Source organism: Astyanax mexicanus, chromosome 18 (assembly GCF_023375975.1).
Source record: "Astyanax mexicanus isolate ESR-SI-001 chromosome 18, AstMex3_surface, whole genome shotgun sequence".
Lineage (NCBI taxonomy): Eukaryota > Metazoa > Chordata > Actinopteri > Characiformes > Acestrorhamphidae > Astyanax > Astyanax mexicanus.
This window is the reverse complement of record NC_064425.1, coordinates 22,004,434-22,015,242: the sequence shown is the minus strand read 5'-3', so window position 1 is coordinate 22,015,242 and position 10,809 is coordinate 22,004,434. Positions and strand designations below refer to the sequence as shown.

Here is a 10,809-nt window from a genome sequence, read left to right as displayed (position 1 = left end):
TCTCCAGGAAACCAGCCATTAATGCAGTGGGCAGGACTTTACAAGGAAAAAAAAAAGAGCACAAGGATGCAAAGGTTGACCCATACTTGACCTCCTCGTGGAAAGTAGCAGATAGATTTACCTGAATGTCTTAATTAAGCTTGGCCCTTTGCATGTTTTGCTGAATGGAGGAGTTGTGTAAGAATTCCAAGCAGGAATCCCCATCCTATATGCCCCACAAAGATATCCTTTGGTTCTTGGAAGAGTTCAGTGGTTATCTTGTTAAGGCGTTATCTCCCCTTTTACATGCTGAAAAGCTTAAAGGCTTTAGTGGATACTCGCACAGCTCTGCCATTCCTCAACAAGTTCAGCCAAGAGCAGCTTCATCCAGCATCACTGCGTCTGAGGCTACTGCTGCTCCTGCTTCTGCTCCAGTGAAACCTGAGGATCTGGGTTTCCGGCTGTAGCATCCATATCAAAGCAAGCACACTTTGCTCAAGGAGTAATGGGTGCCCATGGATCTAACCTGGATGAAATCCTGGCTGAGGACATGCACCACTGGTACAATAAGTTTATGAGGGAATCACCATCAGGGCTCATCACTCTCTTTGAGCTGAAGACCATGCTACAAATGCAGGGCATGACGGAGGAGGCCAGCAGCTACGTGGACCAAGTATTCTTTACTTTTGACATGGATGGGGTAAGAACTTAAACACTGCTTGCATGTTTTTAACCTCTTAAACTCCTTGGAACCACCATTGTTTCCTGACAGTGAGCCAAGATAAAGACTTTAGCCTTATATTATCACTGTCAGAATTGGTTTTAATGGTTTTAGGAGTCGTGTCATATGATTAATGTCTTGTGTTTTCTTGCTGAGGAGAAATTCAGCAGATCTAAATAATATTTTACTGCTTTCTGAAAACCACACAGAAGAAAGCTATATGATAAATGATAAGATATTACACTTGTCGGTACCACTTTAAAATAAGACTAACTTTGTAAAGGGTTTATACATGGTTTAGTTTATTAATGGTACTAATTAGGTTGTAAATGCCTTAAAAATCATTAATAATCAGTTATAACACTACATAGAAATGTACGTAGACCTGTTGTTTGCCAAATAGTGAACCCACAGCCACATGACTGATTATTAATGATTTTAAGGCATTTACAACCTAATTAGTAACCATTAATAAACTAATTGTAAACTGTTTATTAACCCTTTATAAAGGTAGTCTTATTTTAAAGTGGTACCCACTTGTCTTTTATGAATCTAATTGAACTTAAACCAAATTAAAATTATTCTGACCAAAAAACAATAAATTATGATTTTGATGAATTATTTTGACATAAATGAGAAAATCTGAGGGTTGCTTCTCAGGAGTTAAATTTCAGGTTTTAATTGTGTATAGAATAACTTAAACATTTGTTACTGCTTAGAATCATTCATTTAGAACTGGTAATTAATTAATCAAGTGATGGTTTTTCATTAGAGTTTCCTTCACACACTGCCAGTAGTAGTGTTCTTAATCCGGCATTAATGGGATCATGTTACTAAAAAAGTTACTGTCCCAGTTGACAATGCTCCAATTCAGCCTTTACTAGTGTTTATTTCACATTTGATCTTAAATCCTAACCCTGAACATCTCTTTTTTCTTTTCTTTTCAGGACGGGTATATAGATTTTGTGGAATATATAGCAGCAGTAAGTCTACTACTGAAAGGCGAAATCAATCAGAAACTCAAGTGGTACTTCAAGCTCTTTGATCAAGATGGAAACGGCAAGATTGACAAAGATGAGATGGAGACCATATTCAAGGTATATATATATATAAGTAAATGATATTCAGTAGGGGTGGGCAAGATTATATCGTATACAATATATCGTGACACAGAAATATCATGATATTAAAAATCCATATCGTGATAATAGGGATGGTTTGTCTTAAAAGTAGTCCATTATTTACTGTGAAGCTTTAGGTGTATTTATTGTATAATTGTTTTAGTTTATAGTTTTTGTTTGCAGTTTATATGCATGAAAATATACTGCAATATTTTTTGCTGCATTATATTATTTTATGCTATATTATTTATTTTGCCACATTATGATTATACTGTTATACTATTATACTATATTCCTGAAATTAATTAATTATTTTTCTGTTTTCCTATATAGCCAAGTATATCGTTATCGCAAAAATACCCTGAAATATCGTGATATTATTTTAGAGTCATATCGCCCACCCCTAATATTCAGTGTGTGAATGAAGATGTCTATGATATTGCTTAAGAAGCCTTGAAGTAGCTTCCCACAAGAAACAGTGAATTAATTAATCAATTAAAAAGTAGGGGGGTGTTTTATGGTTTGATAGAGATTTCCTCTTGTTTATGAGCAAGAAATAGACTTGTGGAACAGATTATCCTAGGGATGGGTTAAAAACAGCCTGTGCAACCCACTGCCACAAAGTGCTCTTAATCTTTTCACCCACACTTCTTAATCCTAGCCTCAATCCTTCCTGGTCTTTTGCTGTCTTGGCCATGTGTTTCTGCGTCTTGCTCTTTCTGAATTTTATAAAAGCAATGATGGTATATTTTCATAATTAATTATTAATAGATATTAATTAAATAAAACACTTTACAACTCTGTTAACTGTCTCCCTGGATTATAAACTATTGGGGATTTTTTTTCCCAGTCAGCGATTAAGCCTAGTGTTACACTATATTTCTTTTTAATGAAAAATCTCCATTCCAAATACTTTGTAACACAAGACTAGTCTTAATCCCTGCCTAGGAAACTGCCCTTGTATGTCTAAATGTTTGTTCATGGTCCTTTTAACAGATTCATCTATTTTAAGACACATATAGTTTGTCTAGTTCCTGTACAGAAGTATTGCCAATAAAATAAGAATCTCGGAAGCAGAAGTGGGTTTGATGGCTATAAATCCCCCTAAATCTATAAAGTTGTAAAGCAGGGCACTATTTTTTTCTGCAATAATGGGGTTGTGAGCATTCCCACAAAAGCAGGGATAAATTAAGTTTTAATATTATGGATTTAAGAAGTAACAGGTGTCCCAGTTTTGTTGTATATTTAGATTTAATGTATTTCTTATATTTCCTGCCACTACTATTCTTTCTTCTGCACTGCTGTAAAATTGCAAATTTACTTGCTGTGGGATTAATAGAAGATTATCTTATCATTTCTTATATTGTGTTACAAAAATACTGTACTTTAAGTACTGTTATTCAGAAAAAAGTGAGTTAACATTACTGGTACCTGTTTACTTTTATGTCTTACAATAAAAAAACTCCTTAAATCAGTGGTTCTTGAGTTCCTCATGAACAAAGGTTTGGACACACATTTGCATTTAATATGTGTTCTTTATTTGTATTGTTTACTACATTGTAGATTTATTAAATATTAAAGACTTAAAAACTATAAAGATACACATATGCAATTAGGTAGTAGGCAAATAAGTGTTTGTCCTTCATAAAAACAACCCAGGTGGTTTTGAGACAAGTTGGAGCGCAGAGTGTAGGAAAAACAGTAAACAAGAGCTTAGAACCTCTAGAACTCCTTTAGACAGTTGGAGAACCATTTAAATAATCTAAAGTATAAAACATATGTTGGCGTGTTACACACTTTTTTGTTTACTTCATAATTGTATGCATGTTCCTTAATTCAAACTTTTGACTCATACTGTAGATAAGGGGTGTTGCGGTATAGGACACATGAAACTGGGCAGTGAGTTTCCAGGACTGGTGTTGAGAACCAAGCTCAAAAATGCTTTTTTTTTTTTTGGAGATGGATAACCCACAAAATATACAGGGCAGGGGTGTCCTAGGACCAGGGTACAAATGTGTTTATATGTCTTTAGGAATGAAAATGAATGATCTTTTCTTTTTGTACACAGGCCATACAGGACATCACCCGTAGCTACGAAATCCCTCCAGAGGAGATTGTCACACTCATTTACGAGAGGATTGATGTCAACAATGAAGGTATTTTCAAAGTCACAAGTTTTACATACACTTAGACCCCATTTACACATTTTCTAGATTGTATTTTGATAGGATTTAAGTCACATGCGTTTTAGCCACATGCATTTATACTTGCTAGTCAAAAGCATATCTGGTTAGACTGAAATCTGGCTGCTGTGTGCAATAGAATATGCAAATATGCATCTTGGAGAGATAGATGTATCTCAAATGCATTTCAGACGATCCTCTTAAAGTGATCCTGAGTGATCAGACTTGTATCTGTTATAAATGTGTCTTGAGTGTGTTTAAACTTGCATTTTTTATGTGGCCTGTCTTGTTTTAAGGTGCTTAAAACTGTGCTATATAAACCACTTTAAGCACACACAGAGAATTCCTTTTAAAATGCCAGATTTAATTATATGGACAAATAACAAACTATTTATTTACAGCAGAATTGGGTTGTGATTTTTAGGTGCATTGCAAAAGGTCATTTCTAAAGTGATCATTTCTAGAGTAAACACTGTGCGAGTGATGTTGACTATATCAGTTGCAAAAAATGTCAGGTAGAAGTATAGGCTTCCTGTTTCAGCCATATATGTGCCCATTAAAATCAATGCAATACAAAATGTTAATATATTAAAAACCTTAGTTGGGAAATTGTGCTTAAGTTCTCTTGAGTCTCATGTAAAAACCAATAGTGTGTAGAAAAGGTATGTTTATATGTTTTATATATTTAACTTTTTTTATGTAAGGAGTACAAAAAGTACAGATAATTGTGTGAAAAAGTAAGGAGTAGAAGTAAAAAAAAAAACTCCAGTAAAGAATAACTTGTTACCTGACACCTCTGTATGATATGCATTAGGGGTGGGCGATATGGCCCTAAAATAAAATCAGGATATGTCATGGTATTTTTTCAATAATGATTTACTTGGCAATATGACAAAACACTGAATTTAAAAAAATCGAGAATACACTACTGCAACAAAATAAATATTAAATTATATTACTGCATACAACCCTAACTGAGATATTAAAAAATACAATAATTTTATCAGATTTGTAACAGAAGTCAATGATCCAGAATGTAATGATACTAATAATAATGCACTCCAAATATCTCCATATATCCAGGATTAAAGTAAAATAAATGATACTGGACAGATATAATCTGTTTCTAGTAGATCTATAATGGGAAATAAGAACAGTCTGAATTCCACTTTCTTAAAAATAGCAAAAAGTAAATGTAAGGATATAATGATGTAAGAATATTTCAGGGTATAATATCGTTTGCTATATTCAAAAATTGTAAAAATATTATTATGTATGATACAATATGGCACACCCCTAATATGCACTGTATCTACATGTCTAATTGAATGTTCTAATTGAATCTCTGTTAAAGGTGAGCTGACTCTGGAGGAGTTCATCACTGGGGCTAAAGAACATCCTGACATTATGGAGATGCTCACCAAGATGATGGATCTAACTCATGTTTTAGAGATTATTGTCAACGGACAGAAGAAGCCTGAGAAAGCCTGACTGTGCTGTGCCACGCAACTGGCAAACACGCTGTTCCCCTCACCATGTGAACGTCACCGAACTGTGTCCTATAATCTTAAAAATATCAGTGTTTAAGAAAAAAAAAAAGAGTGCGGGTGAAGAGAGACGTTAAACGGCCCCTGTGACTATTACAGATCTTGAGGGAAAGTGAGCAAGGAGCTTCCAAAGAGTGGTTACTTCTCTACACCCGTCCTCTGACTTTGTGCCTCCTGAGTCGAGGGGACTTGCTGTCTCCTCCTCCACCTCTGACAGTTTGAGTTAGTCCTTTAAGTGAACCAACCCCAGGGGTACAAGAGATGGACTTGGATTAGTTGGAGACTTCACTGAAAATGAGAGATTTCATATCAGAGTGGAAATGAAATGAGTTAGAGTGGCACCGGAAGGGTCTGAATTCAGAAACGTTCAGTCTGGTCTCTGTGGAGTCTTACATGTGGAACAGTAATCTAGAAATCATCAGCTACCAAATTCAGCCAGATAAAGCGCATGAAATGAAAAATAATAAATGCCCAGTTTTATCCTAAAGAGTAACAAATGACAGTTAAACATCTGATTACCATGATCAACAGTAACAGATTGTAATGTTTATTTTTCCTGCTACACAAAAATAGGTCACTTTTTGTGTTTTTTTTTTTTCATATTAGTTTATTGTTTTATAGTTGGGTTAAACAGAACTTTACAAAAACTTGTATAGGTCTACTGATCTGTAACTACGATTTTCCAAAAGTGTTTTTGAATACTTTGAAATATCCCTAAGAACTGCCTTAAATAAACTTTAATATGTACAATTCACCTCCTGTATTTATTCACCTGGCATAATAATTTGAAGTATGCTGTTGGTAAAACATAGACATGTTAAATCACTACTTCAGGATAAATGTTACTATTTAATTTTGGCATTGCATTTTGTCTGTGTTCTTCTGGAAACTCTCAAAGACAAAAACAAATGTGCAAAAAGAAAATAATGATTTAAAATATATTTTTTGTTTAAATAAGATATGTTAGTATACATAATAGCAACAATATCACTATAATTTTATTATCTTGTTTTTTTTTTCTGTCAGTTTTACTGGTCCATTTCTAGGTAATGAATAGACCAATAGAATTTATTTTTTAATTTTTCAATTCTTAAAAAAACACCATTCCAGACGTTTATAGCTCTGAAAAAAATTAAGAGACCACTTCAGTTTTTGAATCAGTTTCTCTGATTTTGTTATTAATAGGTATATATTTAAGTAAAATGAACATAGTTGTTCAAATATATGAACTACTGACAACATTTCTAAATATTTTCATTTAGAGCATTCATTTGTAGAAAATGAGAAATTACTGAAATAACAAAAAAGATTCAGAGCTTTCAGACCTCAAATAATGCAAAGAAAACAAGTTCATATTCATAAAGTTCAGAGTTCAGAAATCAATATCTGTTGGAATAACCCTGGTTTTTAATCACAGTTTTCATGCATCTTGGCATGTTCTCCTCCACCAGTCTTACACACTGCTTTTAGATGACTTTATGCCACTACTGGTGCAAAAATTCAAGCAGTTCAGCTTGGTTTGATGGCTTTGTGACCATTTTTAAGTGGTCTCTTATATTTGTTTTCCAGAGCTGTATATATATTAGCCCTTAAACCCTGGCAACAGGGCTCTCTCTTTTTGGAAACTTGGTTCGCCGGTAGGACTGGCAGCAGATTCTTCCCTACTGTGGATCAAATTTGAGGCTAGTTCAGTCCCAAAGTCCTCACTACCAGTTTAATCTTCCTTCTCAAATTTTTTTTCGCTATTTGCAACTTCGGCACTATGTTCGAGAAAATATTCCTAATTTTGAATTTAAACCAAATGATCATCCACTATATAATTTTTTTTGTGTGGATCCCCAGTCTAGACACCTGGTCTCGCAATTTATTTCAGTTTTGTCTTCAACTCCTGATTCCACACAGTACAGAGAGGCTTGGGCCAGGGAGACTAATAGTCAGATAACAGAGGAAGTATGGGAGGAAAGCATAAAAAGGATTTCACTATGTTCAATAAGTTCACGGTATAGACTAATCCAGTTTAAAGTTTTACATAGACTGCACTATTCGAGGGTTAAACTGCATAAGATTTTTAGTTCAATATCCCCACTTTGTGAAAGATGTAAATTAGAGGAGGGTACTTTGGCTCACCTGTTTTTATTTTGTCCTGTTCTGCAAGGCTTTTGGACAAATGTATTTAATTGGCTCTCAAGAGCTCTTAATGTACAGTTGGACTTTAACCCTATAACTGCAATTTCTGGCTACTCTACATCACTGGATGCTTTTCCATATCCTGTACAACAAGTGGTAATGGCTGGTATGGTTGTGGCCAAAAAACTGATCCTCCTCGACTGGAAATTGTCCACTGCTCCATCCTTTAAACGTTGGTTGTCTGAGATGCTTACATTCGCCTCAATGGAACGTTTACGCAGTCATGGCCAGGGTGCACAACATCCCAACAAAACCTGGAAACTTGTAATGGACTATTTCAAGGGACAGTAAAGTGAGCCGGGCTGTTTTTTTTTTTTCTTCTTCTCTCCTTTCCCTTTGTTTTGTGTGGTTTGTATGTGTGGTTGTCGGGTTGGGGTTTGTGATTTAATTGTTGATGTTTGTTATGGAAAATACAAAATGAACAAATAAAATATAAAAAAAAAACCCTGGCAACATCCTGTACTGCTGGGTTTAGTGTTTGTCTGCTCCTGAACATCCACTTTAACTCAGGACAAGCTTGTTAACTAATTGATTAGTTGGATCACGTGTGAGCATGGATGTGCGCAGGACAGTGGCTAATCCACGACTACGGCTGAAAACCACTGCCTTATGATAACAAACTAAATTAAAATGATGAATAACCATATATCAACCATCAGTTATTAAGATCCAGTTATTTTCTTTACTATAGTAAGTGTTTTTTGTTTATGGTAAGTGCCTTCATAAATGAAGCTCTGTAAATCTAAATTAAGCACATTTTTGTTTTTATTAAAACAAACTTGTCTAAATAATATAAAAAAGAATAACTGATCTCTCTCTAAAAGGAACAATAATTGATATATGGTTATTCATTGGAAGGGCTCATTTAATTAACTATTATTTATGTTACCTAATTATATATTTTAGGATTACCAATTACCCTGCAAAAAACTAAATTTTAGCAAGTGAAATTTTCTAAATTTAAGGCAATAAATCTTATTTTCTTCTCTGATAAGACTTTTTGTCACAATCAAGCAGCAATTAAGTTATTCTGATTCTTGTGTCTCTTGTGTTCTTGTGACTTTTCTGCTTGATTTAGGTGTTTTACTTCACTCATTTTGAGACTTTGCCATTGCTTTTTGTAAGAAATCTTACTAAGAAAATTTTGCTTACCCCATTGGCAGAGTTTTTTTTGCTTAATATACATATATTTGTTTTAATTTGCAAATATTTTGTCTAGTTTTTGCCAATGGATTTTTTGCAGTGTACACAAAAAAATATAAAATGAGTAACCTAAATCAAGCAAAAAAAGTCACTGTTTTTGGACACAAGAATCAGAATAACTTGATTGCTGCTTGATTGTGCTTATTTTGAGTTCAAATTACGATAATAAGGTAAGATAATAAGATAATTATCCCTAAAATAGGCAAAATAATCTAACACTTACAATGCTTAGTAAGACAAAAAGTCTTATCTGAGAAGAAAATAAGATTTATTGCCTTAAATTTAGAAAATTTCACTTGCTAATATTTAGTTTTTTGCAGTGTAGGCACATATTTTTACATTATGAAAGAAACCCAGAGCACCCTGCTTGTATAATATCTAATAATCTGGCTGGCACTACAGTGATGTGGCACTGTTTCATCATCCCAGTATTCTGCCTCAAATCACAGCAGCTGAATCTGAACAGACACTCTTCTCTTCCAGGGTTCACCACACGGGGCAGAGGTCACGGCCTATTACAGTGATCTGTAATCTACTGCCAAAAGAACGTGTTACATTCAGTTATCATGTGAAAACAGCGAGGTCCTTGAAACAGGATTGCTACACACTTACACTGATTACCAAAGCCAAGGCAGAATGCCTGAAAAGCTTTAGCCAACATTTCACACTGGTGTCCAGTTTGGACACAGGCTAATCAGAGATGCAGAAGAGTAATAAGTACACATTTTACGGGATATTTTTGCAAATTTACCTTGACATGCTGTCAGACTGCAACGTGGAAGGAAAATAATGTCTGGCTATTTTTGGTTGAGCTGCCAGAAAACCTAAAAGAAAAACTACACAGATTAATTTTTCACAATTGGATCACTTTATACTTCCTGTCATGCATGTGTCCATTCTGTTGCAGCAATTGGGTGGTCAGTGACACGGGTGGACAATTGTAGCATTCAATGAAAACGTGGTTGACTTATAATTGCAGAATTTTTTGAATTATACACAATGCACTTTTTCTGTTTCGGATATACATTTGATTTTCTAATAATATTTTAATTACCTTAATATTTTACCACAACAGTAGCTGAAGCATTACCTCTAAGTAATAAGCACACAGACAATATAAGAACATGCCATGACAAAAACCCACCCCAAGTCAAAGAAAACTGTAAAAAAGTAACTGGCCACTTTATGAAACAACTATGCTTCAGTAGGAGCAAAACAATACAAGATCCTCCCGAACATGAACAATTTAATGGACGTTTAAAGTCTGTATGTTCCATTGTTGAAAAGAATAGTACAGTTTATGTACGCTGTCCATTGTCCAGTTTTTGCAACGTCTCAGACTAGTTGCTCACTGTCTCCAACAGATTACATCCAAGTTTATATTTACACTAACTGCATCCAAGCCATTAGTGGCGCTATTATACTCCTGAATATCCTCCTCCTGCAGCTCTGAGGGAGTTTTTCCTTGCCTCCGCACTCACTGGGGGTTCTGTATTCTGTATTTTGTATGTTTAATGTTTTGCCTGATTCTTTGTCCTGTAATCATGTTTCTGTAAAGCTGCTTTGTGCCAATACCAGTTGTAAAAAGCGCTATACAAATAAATTTGATTTGATTTGATCATTCATGTGGCTGTACCAGCAGAACGCTGGCCAGAGTTCAGTCTCACTCAAGAACATCAAGAAATCACCTCACATCTTGTACAGATATGGACATTCCCAAGCAAACTAATTTCATCCCATGATGATTGAGAGCCTGCTCGTGCATTTTGATGATGTTCAAGATTCAAGATTGTCACGTCACAGAATACAGGTGTATGTGTGAGCGAAAAACTCGGGTACAGGTTCCCAAACAATTGTGCAGAGAACAA

General features: G+C 34.7%; 1 protein-coding gene across 1 annotated transcript; it reads left to right on the top strand.

Moving 5' to 3' along the window:
• The first annotated feature begins 296 nt into the window (after positions 1 to 296).
• On the top strand, positions 297 to 8,173 carry guca1c (guanylate cyclase activator 1C). The gene is made up of 4 exons (XM_022679304.2): positions 297 to 679; positions 1,648 to 1,797; positions 3,890 to 3,977; positions 5,359 to 8,173. The coding sequence occupies exons 1-4, from the start codon at positions 485 to 487 to the stop codon at positions 5,493 to 5,495; spliced, it is 570 nt and encodes a 189-aa protein (XP_022535025.1). The 5' UTR covers positions 297 to 484; the 3' UTR covers positions 5,496 to 8,173.
• Positions 8,174 to 10,809: the final 2,636 nt, after the last annotated feature.

Bases quoted from the DNA above. Each gene is read 5' to 3' on its own strand.
- guca1c (XM_022679304.2), top strand. From the start codon at position 485: ATGGGTGCCCATGGATCTAACCTGGATGAAATCCTGGCTGAGGACATG. The intron at 680-1,647 runs GTAAGAACTTAA...TTTTCTTTTCAG, and splicing joins TTACTTTTGACATGGATGGG to GACGGGTATATAGATTTTGT. The intron at 3,978-5,358 runs GTATTTTCAAAG...TCTCTGTTAAAG, and splicing joins GATTGATGTCAACAATGAAG to GTGAGCTGACTCTGGAGGAG.